This window comes from Periplaneta americana, chromosome 2 (genome assembly GCF_040183065.1).
Source record: "Periplaneta americana isolate PAMFEO1 chromosome 2, P.americana_PAMFEO1_priV1, whole genome shotgun sequence".
Taxonomy (NCBI): Eukaryota; Metazoa; Arthropoda; class Insecta; order Blattodea; family Blattidae; genus Periplaneta; species Periplaneta americana.
This window is the reverse complement of record NC_091118.1, coordinates 146,678,507-146,693,143: the sequence shown is the minus strand read 5'-3', so window position 1 is coordinate 146,693,143 and position 14,637 is coordinate 146,678,507. Positions and strand designations below refer to the sequence as shown.

At 33.3% G+C, this 14,637-nt stretch overlaps 1 protein-coding gene across 2 annotated transcripts in view; it reads left to right on the top strand.

Moving 5' to 3' along the window:
• The window catches only part of IntS1 (integrator complex subunit 1), an 87,226-nt gene that overhangs the window by 30,124 nt on the left and 42,465 nt on the right, over positions 1 to 14,637 (top strand). For both annotated transcript variants that reach the window (XM_069818622.1, XM_069818621.1), the window contains exons 8-10: positions 3,770 to 3,932; positions 6,631 to 6,792; positions 13,588 to 13,713. In XM_069818622.1, the coding sequence (XP_069674723.1) occupies positions 3,770 to 3,932; positions 6,631 to 6,792; positions 13,588 to 13,713 (451 nt within the window). The remainder of the gene's footprint in view (positions 1 to 3,769; positions 3,933 to 6,630; positions 6,793 to 13,587; positions 13,714 to 14,637) is intronic.

Sequence of the window (14,637 nt, the reverse complement as noted above, 5' to 3'; positions counted from 1 at the left end):
AATAACTGAGTAATTAATACAGTGTCATTAAATAACTGACTAAAAAAGCTTACTAATTTCGCAGAGTTATTTGTTGTAACAGAATTTCAGACTATAGATGCACATTCAAGTTTCGACACAATAATGTAAAGTATTAAAAATTATTTAGGCCTAGAGAAAGAATAAGTTACTGACAAGCCTCTTGGTTATTAAATGACGAAGTTTAATTGTGTTACACTTCAGTTATCCATATTTCTGAAGTTGAAAGCAAGAAGAATTCCGAAGTTTTGGAGGCTTAGTGAGCACAAGATATCTGAAGCTCTAGATTATATTACAGATTGAGTTAGTGGACCGAAAAATAAGAAAAAAAAAATAGCTGCTTCTAGTCGACATTTATAAGGGGGAAAGGGATCATTTAACATTTAATGAAAAGGAATATTAATAATACATCTAAGAAGAAAATGTATATTTATTTATAAAAACAAAATACTAGGGCATTAGAAAAGTAATGGCAACATAGTTACTGTTTCATACTAAATTTGTTTAGGTTATTTTTGGCATTGCATACTTCAAGTATAGTCCCCTGCCATGTCAACAATACATTGCCAAATCCTTGGAAGACGGTGGACCCTATCTGCAGCATCATTTCTGTATATTTCTCTCACTGATCAATCTAAAGCTCTTTGGATGTCAGCTCTGGATTAAAAGTGACTGCCTTGCTTCCAACCATTGTGCAATAGTTCGGTATGGTAGGACTTCTTTCCCGCAAACTTCTTATAATGCCCTAAAGCAATGAGTTGCATTTTTCTCTTGCAACTTGGATTTTTATGAAGCACCTACTGAACATTTTTTTTAGGACTGTATTACTTACTACAAATCGGAAACAGAACAGTCGCTGTATTTACAAAATATGGTTACTTCGAGATTTTCAATGTTGCATATTTATTACACAACTGCTGCTCTATTATGTACTACAATATTCCAATGGTCACCACTAGGAACACTGATTTACAGCATTGTTGCTATTACTTATCGAATGCCCTAGTATATAAAATAAATGAAGTATTTTTCTCACACTGCAAGTGGAATCAATGTACAGGTGACGGATTACTATGAAAATTTTACTGTGCACACCCATAGTATTATTGCCTCTTTCTTACATTCCTTTTCTCTCTAGTAATGTATGGTCCTTGGAAATTTGAATATCTTGTGAAAAATCTACCTCATGGTTCAAATACCATTGTGAAAGTTCAGAATCACATTTTATTTTAAGTAAGTTGAAATGTACTCATTTCTATAAAAGAATAAACTTTTTATAGAGAAAGATTGTTATAATGCTATTACCGAACTGAAAAAGAAAATACAGGCTTTGTTATATATTGTTAATTGCTGAATGACAATGAGTCCTAACTAAAGTATTAAAATTTCGTTACATTATAATAGAGATCTAATTAAGTAAGTTTTCAAAAGAAACAGTACAATATTAATTGATTTCATGCTTGTGCTCTTGTGTCTGTCTTTGTGTGTATGTGCATGATGTATGCACAAGCTTTGCATGGTACAAAGGTGATACCTCATTTTTATAAACAGTAAGGGGTGCAGTTAAACTTGTTATTTATAGAACTGTTTCTGAAAAAAATATAAAAGTAATCCATTCTGTCTTTCTATAAGAAGCATTGAGAATACAATCCTAAGCCATAAAGACAAAATTTCACAGGAGAGCATATTAATAAAAGTGTGGCTTTGGACTGTCTCATTCTCAACACTTGATATACTGTTGTTGAAAACTGGCAATATAATATTTTTGGAGTTCATTACCCATAATTCGTCAAATCTTTTGCATGTGTCATATTTCATCCGAGGTGTGATATGCGAGAATTTTTTTTTTTTCAATAACTTAAGAGGACCGGAAATCTCCTATCTTAACACATATTAAATCAGTGATATTTATTGTACCTTTTCTCTAAAACTGTAAGGAATAGATCAATGAAACTTTTACAGCATATTTCTAACATTGTTATAAGTAATCTGATGGAAGGATTTTAAAAAATAACAATATTTTATAAATTTATGAATTTTTTTCTGAATATGTAAATTTTTACCTAATTTTTTGCTATATCTTTAAAGAAATCTGCTTTAAAAACCATTTTTTTAACTCCTGTGTCATTTTATGCCACAATATCAACTAAATTAAAACAGAAAATTTGAAGTAAATCTAACCACTAGAAGCTGAGATATAACACATTTTATAGAGAAAAATACAAACTTACGGAAAATGGCTGCCAAAGTTATCAGAACATCCCAGCTACATATTCTTCGTCGTAGATAATTTTTTTTTAATACATTTTCATAAAATAATAATGTGCATAAATGGTATACCCTTGGAAAGAGGATTTTTCAGAGAATATAAATAATAAAAAATAAAATTTAAATTTGAGCATATTATAGGATCCTGCCAAAGTCATCAGAACACCCCAGCTGCATATTCCTCATCACAGATACAAATTTTTTAAATATATTTTCATAAAATAATAATATGCATAAATTATATATCGTTGGAAAGAGGATTTTTCAGAGAATGTAAATAAAAAAAAAAACAACAAAAAATGGAAATTTTGAGCATATTACAGGATCCTGTTCCTCTTAAAAATATGTTCTTGGTTTTGAAATGTTATTTGTAGTGATGGTGCAACTGTTAATTACAATTAAATTTGTAACTGCGTTGAAGTTGTTTCCTTACTGGTTAATTAGTTGTTGTTTAGTCAACTGTCCGAAGACAGGTCTGAACCTCACAAGTGATACCAACAATGTACCATTTATGAGGCAACTAGACCAGGAGGTAATGGGATAGAGTTGCCAGTTCCTTTCCCCGTCCATTGCATATATCACCAATTAGCTACATATTACACTAATCAGACTTTGATGCATACAAACAGTTGTTCTTTCTGTGACACATATCGTCAAGTGAGATGTACTGCCTGATAATAGATATAACATATCAGCTAGAACCTCAATCAGAGGATGGTTAATTAGTTAATAACTAATAGTTCACTGCATTTTGAAATAACACTTCAGGCAGTCATACCTTCAGGTATTCACTTTAGAGCAATGTTTTCAAAGGTGATGGCTACATATGACAATAGATTCATTTCGTATCCACTGTCAAATCGGGCGCAACTGCACAAAAGAAAGGTGTTCATGTATTAAATTATTCAGGAGGAGTGTTATGTTAAGTAGCCAGTTTGAACAAAATAAGCAATGATTTTTCAAGTGAGTGAAGAATTATCTATTGAAGGACTTCCACCTCTTATTCACACTTGCCTTTCAACATATGTTATTATTTATGGCATTGTTCTTTAATTTAATATGTGCAGTAACTGAAGATTAAGAAATGGTTTTTCTTATTTTGTAGATTCGCAACATCCTTCCTTTACAGTATAGTCCACAGCTTCATTTAATGCTCCGTTACAGTGATATGTAATACTGTTCTTTATCAGTAATTTGAAACAGGGATATCAATTTTAATTGTTTGGTGTTTACATATATTTATGAGTACTTGTACATTTAATTGTATGTAATTTTCTTTTATTTCTTAGTTTTTTGAGACTCCTATTACTTAACCAAACCAGTGAACAGAATACTGAAATTTATGGAATGTTTTCTCAATTTTAATATCAAATTGAGTGCTCATGCTGTAATTATTATGTAAGTTGAAATTAATTTGGTGACTAATTTGTATCACAACATAGACTACATGTTGTAAATTCATTTTTCATTGTTTTGATTTTAGGGAATTAATAACAGCACATCCAGACAACTTGGCAACTGTTCTAAAGCATACTATCTACAATGAATTATCAACAGCTCGTAATCCAAACAATATGGCTATGATATCTGTAATGTTCCAATCAGCACCTGATTCTGCTGCAACACTCCTTGCTGAAATATTCCAGGTAGTATTTGAAAACAATTTTTAGTGTATTTTGTTTTTTGTGTGTTAATTATAATAATATTTGGAGTATGTACTTCTTAACCTGAAAATATGCATATTTGATTGTCAACTCCCTAAAGATATCACACTACCACTATTGTCACTACCATTATTGTTACCATTCTCATCATTTGTGGATAACAAAATTTAATCATACTCCAAGGTTGTACTCATAGCATGGGTTGGAATCCTGCTTGGACTGATTACTTTAGTGGAGGTTTTTCGAGTTTTCTCCAATTGTAAGGCGAATGTCAAGTTATCCCCTAGCAAATGCTGCACTAACCTCTCCAAAATACCATCTTGCTATCACCAATTTCTTTGACAATAGTCGACCATGAAGCTGACAGAGCATTGTTAAATATCCATTTAAAGACCACTCCATCGTCGTCATGATCATCATCAATTTTGCATTATTGACTTCCATGTTTTGAGGCTTACGGCATAAGTCAGTGTTCAGCTGTGCAAAGAATTTAGTGGTTATTTATATTCCAAAGCAGTTATTCTATCAATAGTTTCTAGACACACACCTTCATCTCAAACAGCAGAAATAACTAAAATGCTCTCTCAATTAATAACACTCAATAAAAGAATTATATTCCATTCCATTGTGGAATTTTGGGAAACGAGTATGTGGATGCTTTAGCAAAGAAGGTCAGGACTGCTACTTGCAGACCTGTTACTAAATCTACGTATTACTCTGTGAAAAGATTTATTAAATCTACATACTTAGACTTCAACAAACAAAATTTGATAACACAATCTCAAGGGAAAAAAATGAAACTCTCTGCATCATAATCCACAGTTCATTCCCGATTTACCACGCAAATCATCTGTAGCTGCATTTAGATTGGCAACAGGCCATGACTGTTTGGCTAAGCACCTGCATAGAATTGGAATATATCAGTCCCCTAACTGTCCATTGTGCAATTCAAATCAAGAAATGGATTCGGAACACTTCAAAATCTGTGCTTGAGTGGCTGACCATGACAATATCTTTGAAAAATATTGGAGTGCAAGAGGTCAAATGACTTTATTGTCAAATGCTTGGCATTAGAAAACAACAAACTACAACATACTCTTGAATTATGCTCTGATTTTCATATGGACGATTGATTTTGTTTCTATTTCTAAGGTCAGATGTTTTTTTCACACCCTTAAAATCTACAAAATCAGCCCCAATTGAAGCCAAAATATTTATGCAAATTTAAATATTGAAGTATGCACAAAAATTTATTATAAAATATATTATACAATATGTAATAGCAATAAACATAATTGTAATAGAATTGACATCACGCAAATAAATTCATATTCTGTGTTGTTTCTATATGTAAAATGAAATCATTTTGAGGTTTTCATAGTTGAATCTTTGTCTGTTTCTAAGATTGTTTCATTAATTGAAAATATTAGATACATATCACAATCCACATACCACTTTTTTAAAAATGAGGTATAACATTACATGTAAAGAAATGCTGTTGACGTAAATATATACAAGGTGGAAGTGAAATAGCCTTGCTGGTTTTCAGAGCAAATAGCTCATGTTGTATGTAACAAAATACTATAATATAATAGTTTTTTTTTTCATAAAAAATGTTTTTTCTCAAATCTTTAATAACTTCTTATTCGATAACTATTGCGAGTAGGATCGTGAGTTTTGTCCATATCGATAGGAAAACTAATAAAGAATAATTTATCCCTCTGGCATATTTCAATATTGTTGACGGTTTTCGTGTAAATTTAATTTTAAAAATCTCTAAATCTAAGCTGCTACTCACTGCGAGATGGTTCCAACACAGCACCTGAGAACTTCTCATCCAGCGAGACACACCGAGTTACCAAGTTCATTGACTTCTTACATCTGTATCAAGAGAAGTGTGTGTTAGTGGCAGCGATGTTATTGGATGCTGAAACTTCAAACTTAATTTTCTAATTACTCGTGCATTTAATCACAAAACATAATATAGGTATTCTATTCATTTCAGTGTCCCCTAGCTTACCTTTCAATCTGCAAGGATATTTCACTTACACTCTGTATATCTGTCGTCGATTTGCAAAAGGGGACTTGTCCAAAATGACAAAAGTGTTGGGAAATTGCAAAAAAGCCATAATAGACTTAAAAAAATTAAAGTGTTCATTGATCCTGAATGTATGTACCCATAGTGATCTATTTAGAAAAAAAATATATGAACATTTTAATTTGTTAACTTAGTTATAGTTTTTGCGATTTTTCAACATTTTGTTATTTTGGACATGTCCTCTTTTGCAAATCGACGACAGATATATATCATATGTAATAAACATGGTCTCTTAAAAACGAAGTGATTCATGCGAAATATACTTTCCATTGAAATATGAATTTTATGCTGCGAAATCCTTAATCCTGGCATAATTGTCAAAGTATCATTTCTATATATATTCCAGAATGTTATGTGCAGCATACATTTTGTACATAAATTTAGAATAGCAGCAAGTTCTTTTTTTACACCAAGAAGTCATGCCTGCTTTCAATTGCTGTAGAGTTTTATATTTGTATATTGCTATAAAACTGTTTTGTTGTTACTCTTTGAAATGATTAAACTAGAAACAATATGTTGTTGCATACAGAGTAATTCTTAATTTATAACTTTACATTATGTGAAATGTTTATTTTTTCATAGGATCTACTGATGAATCGTGAAGATTATCTGCGCCCTATTCGTGCTCTATTGAGAGAGATTGTTCGTGTACTGAGGCATGACATTAATATTTCAGCCCTCTGTCGAGGATTGATGCTCGATAGAAAAGACTCTGCTCCTCAGTTTCGTGACTTCGAATTCAAGGTAAGTACATTAATCATGTACATTATACATTTGCCCACAAGTAAACTGACTTGTATTTTATGTAGGTGTAATCATATCTTTCAAACTGATATTCTTTCTCTTTCTCCTCTCTCTTCCCTTCTCCCTCTCTTCTCCCCTTCTCTTTCTCCATCTCTCCTTCACCTTTCTCTCCTCTCCCTTTTGCCTCTCTTTCCTCATATACACATACATCACACAAGCAGCACGGAAGGGAACATTACTTTCTTTCATACCAATTATAGACCACGTAATTATTCGATGGTGCTAAGTAACTTTTTTCCTACAGTCAACCATTAATAATGCATTTTCATTTTTTTCCTAATCACAAAGTGCACGTGATAGTAATACTTCAGAGTAATGACTTCTCTTAAGCACTTCAGTACAGTCTTTCACATTTTGTAGCAGACAAACTGAATCCTTCTTCTGGTTTGTGTTTTGATCCAAGACAATGATTTCTTACATTTACTGTGAATTTTTATCAATAAGTTATTGCAGGAATGGATTTAATTGTAAGTGCTAATATAATTCATGCCACTTAATCTGAGGAAACAAACTCGACGAAAATTTTTCAGATGTATCAATAATATACAAACTTTGGTACATGGATATCCCTGCGGTGGCTGAGTGATCAGACCTTCAGCTTCTCACACAAGCGGTCCTGGTTTGACTCCTGGTCAGACCTGAAGTTTTTCATTGAAAACGTCGCAGTTGGGTGTTTTCTCAGGGTTCTCCCGTTTTTTCTTATTAGGCATCTACATCATTCCATCAACATCTCTTCATTTTCTAAATGCTGAATGGTGACGCATGGAGGGGGCTGGTCTGGAGACGAGTGGGATTGCCTGCTCGAAAACTGGGTACAGCAAACCTTAGTGTAGTCAGCCAGTGTGAGTTTATGAATGCACCTTGCTTGAGGGTCAGTGCAGTGCTTGCTTGTAGATTCCACCTCGTTCAAATTCATTCAATTCAACATTCGGTACTTGGAAGTTTACATTCAGTTTTGCCAACCATTGAACTACAGATCTTTGGCACTGAATATTTTGTAGTGTAAATAACGAGTTTATACTTTGTAAAGCATTGTATACCGAGTAGTAATAAACACACATAGACTCGTGACTGACCTGTAATTTAAAAATAATACAATAGTCAGTTTACTTAAGTGAGAAACAATTTTATTAACTAGATACTTTTGGCATGAAACGTCTATGTTTGAGGTACAAGAGAGAAAAATTGTAATGCTTTGCCATGAAAGGTTTACTTTGATATCATTTCAAGGTACAGTGGAAACCGAAATATGAGCTGAAATTCGTGTTTCATGGTTTTTCACGCAGTCCATCTCATTCCATTCTCTATTTACTGTTCCTCGAGGTATCCCATGTAATAGTCATGGAAATATTGCGTATGTGGCTTCTGTATACATGTGAATATCAAATAAATCGCACTACAGTGTTAAAGAAAGTACATAATGTATTTTATTACTTTAATTTAAACATAAACGTTAAATGCAATCATTGTGATTTCCTGAAATCATTTGTCAATTTTTTTAAGTCAATGAAATGATACCTAACTTACAAAACTTGATGCCTTTTGCAATGTGAAACTTTAGAAAATTTTTAAAACAGTCATAAGTGTAACATGACACATTTAAAAATTAAAACTACTGTAAAGGTAAACTACGGTTATAATCATCATATAGATAGCAGTCACTTCTTGTGATTGTACATAATGTTAGGTATTATGCTACTTTGATTGAATGTGATGGTGTCAGTTCTTTCCTCTCAAGTTACTATGACAGGGAGTTCATTTCAGAATTCTTTTGGATGCAGTTACTCTGACTTTGTACATTTTATTAAAAATTACTATTATTATGTTTTAAATTAAATAATTCTATAATATTCTAGACGAAACATTGTAAAAACTGAATTGGTGTTCCTGAAAATGCAATAAAATAATCTAAGAAAATGTACAACTTGATAAAGAAAATCGTCCATTAAGAGACAAAATAAAATGTTGTTAGACTTTTATGTTTCTCTAACCTCAGTAATTCATATCTGAAAAGGAAAATAATAAGTAGATTAGGCCTATAATATAGTGGAAAGAAACACGTGTATGTGTGTGTGCACATGCATTGTATCTTCCTCTCTCTCTCCCTCTCCATCCCTCCCTCTTCCTCCTTCCCTCCCTCTCTTTCTCCCTCCCTCTCTCTTTCTCTGTCTGTCCTAGTAAAATGATCAAGGAACTATTCTGGACTTTCATCCTGATTTATGTTATAGGGCTAGCTAGACCTAGGTACATAAATTGTTATTCTAGTAAAAATATAATTTCCACAAATACGGTTCTTAGATTAGAGTACAAAATGACAGCTTGTAGCCGTTTCAAGTGGACACCATACTTTGGTGTCTTGGTGGCTACGTCATCCACACACAACTTCCAAGATGTCAGGAGGATTGTACTTACTGTTGGTCAACGGGTCCATTGGACCTAACTTGGAAATCGTGATATTCACCAGTCGTACCCTCCTTTAGTTATAGGAGGACAGTTTGGAGTGCCATAGCAGGCTAGCACTAAGAATAAGAGAAAAATGCAGGGAAATAGAAGAAAAGGAAGTGAACCCGTAGAGGCCTTGAGTGCTCTAATATCGTCAGGGTTGAAGACAATAAGAGTTCAGTTGGAGGACTGGATAGAAATGTATAAAGAGGGAATTTGTTATTGGATAGAGGAGAAGGATACGAAATTCGATCATTAAACTCATCAAGCTGACCAGTGTTGACTGATGAGTAGCCCCTATCTTTCATTCAACATCCATAGGTATGTTTACTAACAGCTGCACCAAGAGAAGGTAAGGGATGGGACATCAGGCAGTTGTCCAGGTTGGTTCCTTTAAGTCTTTATAAGACTCCCCCCTGTATAAGACAAATGTTCCTTCGTCTATTTTTTTTCCATAACTTAGCATCTGCTCTAAAGCATCATGCCTAGGATTTGGTACCTATTCAGTATCGTGATGAATTTGGGGAGCTACAATAGGTAGCGAAAACCAGTTATGGAAATCAGCTATAATAACTTGGGGGGTTCACACCTGTGGAGTAACTGTTAGTGTGTCTCACCACGAAACCAGGTGGCCCGTGTTCGAATCCTGGTTGGAGCAAGTTATCTGGTTGAGGTTTTTTCGTTTTCCCTCAACCCAATATGAGCAAATGCTGGGTAACTATCAGTGCTGGACTCCAGACTCATTTCACTGCCATTATCATCTTCATTTCATTCACACTCTAAATAACCTGAGATGTTGATACAGCATCAGAAAATAACCCCCCCAAAAAAAAAAAGATACCTGGTGATCACAGCTAAGCACATGATATATATCAATGGTTATCTCGTATCTACAAAAATGGTCATTTAGTTTAACTACACTATTATTTAGATTAACTACATTATTATGTTAACATAGTTGGACAATTAACTAATATTTTGTCCTCGAGTAGAAGATCTTACAAAGTAGAAACATATTATATAAAAAATTAATTTTTAGAACAGTTGTTTGATTTACCTGCAGATTTACAGATACGACATATTATACTTGCCTCGAAAACATGACGGCCTCTCTTCTTGGAATTGGTAATCCGTCATAAACCCCCATCCTCTACTCAACCCCTAGCCGCGTGGCAGAAATACAATAGATCCCAGCATTGCCAAATTTACTCGTAAGTCATTGCCTCTACCTGTTTGGTTTCACCTGTTGTCAGTGTCTTTTTAGACATATGTCGACGTGTTGTTTTATACTGTTGTGCACTTCAATATGTCTAATTTATTCCGGCCATGATTAATGAGTGTAGGAGCCGATGATCCGCAGTCAGGCCTCCTGATTCACCTGAAGATCCAGGACCATCATGACAAGAACAAATAACACCGTCGAAGAAAACAGAATATGTTATTTGCAGAGGAGTGTGTTAAAATTGTATCCAACGTTAGAAATTCTATCCGTAGAGTAATCGAAAGTTGAGGCAGTTTGATAAGTACAAATCTTAATCACTTAACGTCGGACGCAACCGGCGGAGTTTGTAAAAAAATATATATGGGGCATAGAAATGAAGAATTACGGTTCACCAACTGAAGAGAAAATAAACTACTGTAAAACAGAATTCGGTAAGATAGACGATTTTATGCGTGATTTACTTCGTCGAACAGTACTTGGAAGAGATATTGCCAACAGCAAATAAACTTCCGAAAATATTCTGGCCTGATTGTACATTATGTTTAAGAATGCAGAAAAAATTTCATTCGATTCTATCCAGTATTTTCGGAATTACCAGGAAAAGGGTTTTTAAGGAATATAGGCCTAGTTTGCGAAGAAGAAAAAAGAGCTCATGCCGTTTTCCACTTAACAGCTATTATAGCCAATGCCGCACTTTACATTACAAATCATAACTTCAGAACTAATACAGAGCCACTGGCATAGCTTAGTTGGCTTAGTTGATTGCCGATCCGAAGTTGCACTCGGGCGTGGGTTCAATTCCCGCTTTGGCTAATTTATCTGATTGGGGGTTTTCCGAGGTTTTTCTCAACAGTAAGGCGAATGTCGGGTAATCTATAGCGAATCCTCGGCCTCATCTCGCCAAATACCATTTTGCTATCACCAGTCCCATCGACACTAAATAACCTAGTAATTTATACAGTGTCGTTAAATAACTAAAAAAAACTAATACAGGTTGTTTTATCTGAATGAACTTCAATAGTTGGTGTATAAATTTAAATTTTATATTAGGCCTGTATTTCACATAACATAATTTTAAGGTATAAGAAGTGTACATGCCCCCTTAATTAATTCAATCATATTTCGTATCTTATAACGTTCCTTAGGCCTACAGAAAATTTGCATCGAATCAGCAAGTAAACTGGCAGAGAAACAAATATATTCTTTTGTGCTTTAATATGATTTTCATGTTATGAAAAAATGATGTAAAAGGAATACATTTATCCATGAGCGGTATCTAAACTGGTCTTTATTTCACCGTCCTTAGCAACCTAAATAATGACATTATTCCCAACAGTGCTTAAAAGTTTTCTAACTTACAGCAGTGAATTAAATGTTTTTAAATCACTCTCTACATGACAACCAACATATTAGCATTAATTAAAATGAATATATATGAACTTCTTCGCCAACAACACATTATAAAGAAAAGACCTACACTTTAAAATTAAATTTACATATCAGTAATGATTAAAATATTGTATAGCACACTAGAGTAAACGGATTTTATGTGCTCGTGGAAATTATCACCCAAGGCGAAGCAGATAAAATCTAATTTTACTCTCTTGTACTATAAATTGCTATTCAATGATTACAGTTCCGAAAATTTTACCAGCGCAACATCCTTAATTAAGTATAAAATTCTGGAACTTCTTCAATAACATGAGAATTTAACACTAACTCTGCATTTCTTTGTTAATTTAGGCAAAACATGTTACTGAAAATATAAATATAATGTGTTTTTAAAATAAGCTTGTTCATTTTTATACCAATTTTGTTTTAGTAATTATAAATTAAGGTATATTTACAAAGATAATATAGTCTCGCTGAAAATCGCGGTTTCACGGAACACTGTTTGAAAAACGTTCGCAAATCACAATGACTTGAAGAATTGGCAACTCGGCTAAGGGTTTATCCCTTGCGCGTGCCTGCAGTTAACTGGTGAAGGGTATGAGGGAAGGTCGTCATGTTTTCGTGCGAAGTATACCACAGTCTACTATATACATTCACGAAGCTTGAGTTGTGAGGTTGCTAGGAACAATAGACTGTGCCGGTACTATTTTGCATTGTCTGTAATGAGGCGATATTAGCGATCCTAGTGGTTAGCAACTATCTATGGATGCATATTTACTACGTATTGAGCTTCGTGACTGTATATACTAGACTGTGGTATTACTTCTTAGCCATCAATATTTCCTTGGGGGATTTTGTGACGAACAATCTCAAAAGCATTAATTAAATTTGTATGTGTTTGTACCTACATAAATGTATTTATTTTTATGATGCTGATTGTGACTGATACTATTGTATTATGAAGTTTGTGAACAGTGTTTCACTTTAAAAGAAGTACTGTCCTCTTTCCAGAAATTTTGTGAAATATGGTAGATTCTCTGACATTTGCATAATAATGAGATTAAGTTTTACATAATTTTTATACATCTTGATTACACAACTTTTAACACTGTATCACTTCGGAATATGTATGATAAGACTTTCTTGTGTTAAATTTTAACGTACCTTGTTTACATGTTTCGACCTATTTATGGGTCATCTTAACAACGACCAGTTCTGAAGATGACCAATAAATAGGTCGAAACATGTAAACAAGGTACGTTAAAATTTAACACAAGAAAGTCTTATCATACATATTCCGAAATAATTTTTATGTTGCGTCTGTTTAGTAGACAATACGTCTGTTCAGGTTTAATTACCCAAACTATCCTACTTCGATTAACTGTTAAGGAAGAACAAGTATGCATATTTACAATTATACTCTGCTATACTACTTTACAATATGGTGGCATGTATAACATTTCATTTTGAATTTTTATGTATTTTTTAGTAAAACTTGATGTTAAGGTAATGTGTTTTGTGTATTTTTTCACTAAAGAAAGTCTTATATTTCTTGTATTTTTCGTTTTCATTTTCACTATATTAACTCTGAAATACTATGTTTCATTGAAATTTGTAAAAATAAATAAAATTTCTACTAGTATGAAATTTAACAAGTAAATTATTTTTATGTTTTCTAGGAACGTATGTTCGTGTCTATAACAGACCTGATCACTTTGTGTATACTGCTCGCCATTTCTCCTGCAGTGAAGGAAGCATCATCTCTTTTGGCACGTGGTGATAAAAGGGAAATTGCTGTTTTACATGTAAGAATTGTTCTTATCCTCATGTTAATATAAAGTAGACATGTAATTCATGTTTAATGGATTAGTATAATATATAAATGGTATATTGGTCTGCATACCGATTTTCCAATAGTTATTGTCAGTGCAGATGCATGTTTATTTGAAAGATAGCTAGAGTAGGAAAATTGGAAGAAGGAAATATTTCGCCTTCCATATCTGTACTTTTTCTATCTTTGTATTCACATATTGCCAATTAAACGATGTTTTTCTTGTGACAACTACTTGGACAGGATCATTCACAAAAATTTCTATAGGCAGGAGTGCATCCTATAGTCTATGCCATTCTGGCAGTATTTAAGCAAATGCCATCCGAAACTTGATATGCGTATGGCTTTGTGCACCATTCTCGATTATTTAGCCTGTTTGTCAGCAATCACTGAAACATGATTAATTCTTGATTGTAAGATATAGTCCTCCTACGTTTTCTCTTGATAAATTCAGTACTGTCAGCTGACTGTACGCTCACTTGAGAAACATCAACTGAATGCTGGGTTTCTGCTTATAAACAGTACCCTGTCTCTTATCACTTTGTTTTTGTTTGTACAAGTATTTGTTTCACAAAATAATTACAGTAATGATGGAAGACAAAAAAAAAAAAGGTACCTTCTTGCATTTCGAAGTGAAAATTCTTTTAGAATTTTAGTCAATAATTCAGTATTGATATTAGAAAATAAAAGTACTGACGGAAATTCACCAAGAGAAGAGCAGGCTACGATTGGGTTTTTTCGAGGTTTATCTCCAACTGTAAGGTAATCTGTGGTGAATCCTCGTCCTCATCTCTCCAAATATGATCTTGCTATCACCAATTCCAGCTATGTTAAATAGCCCACTGGTTGATAGAGCACGTTAAATAACCAAATTAAAAAACAGGCTACTTGGTTGGAT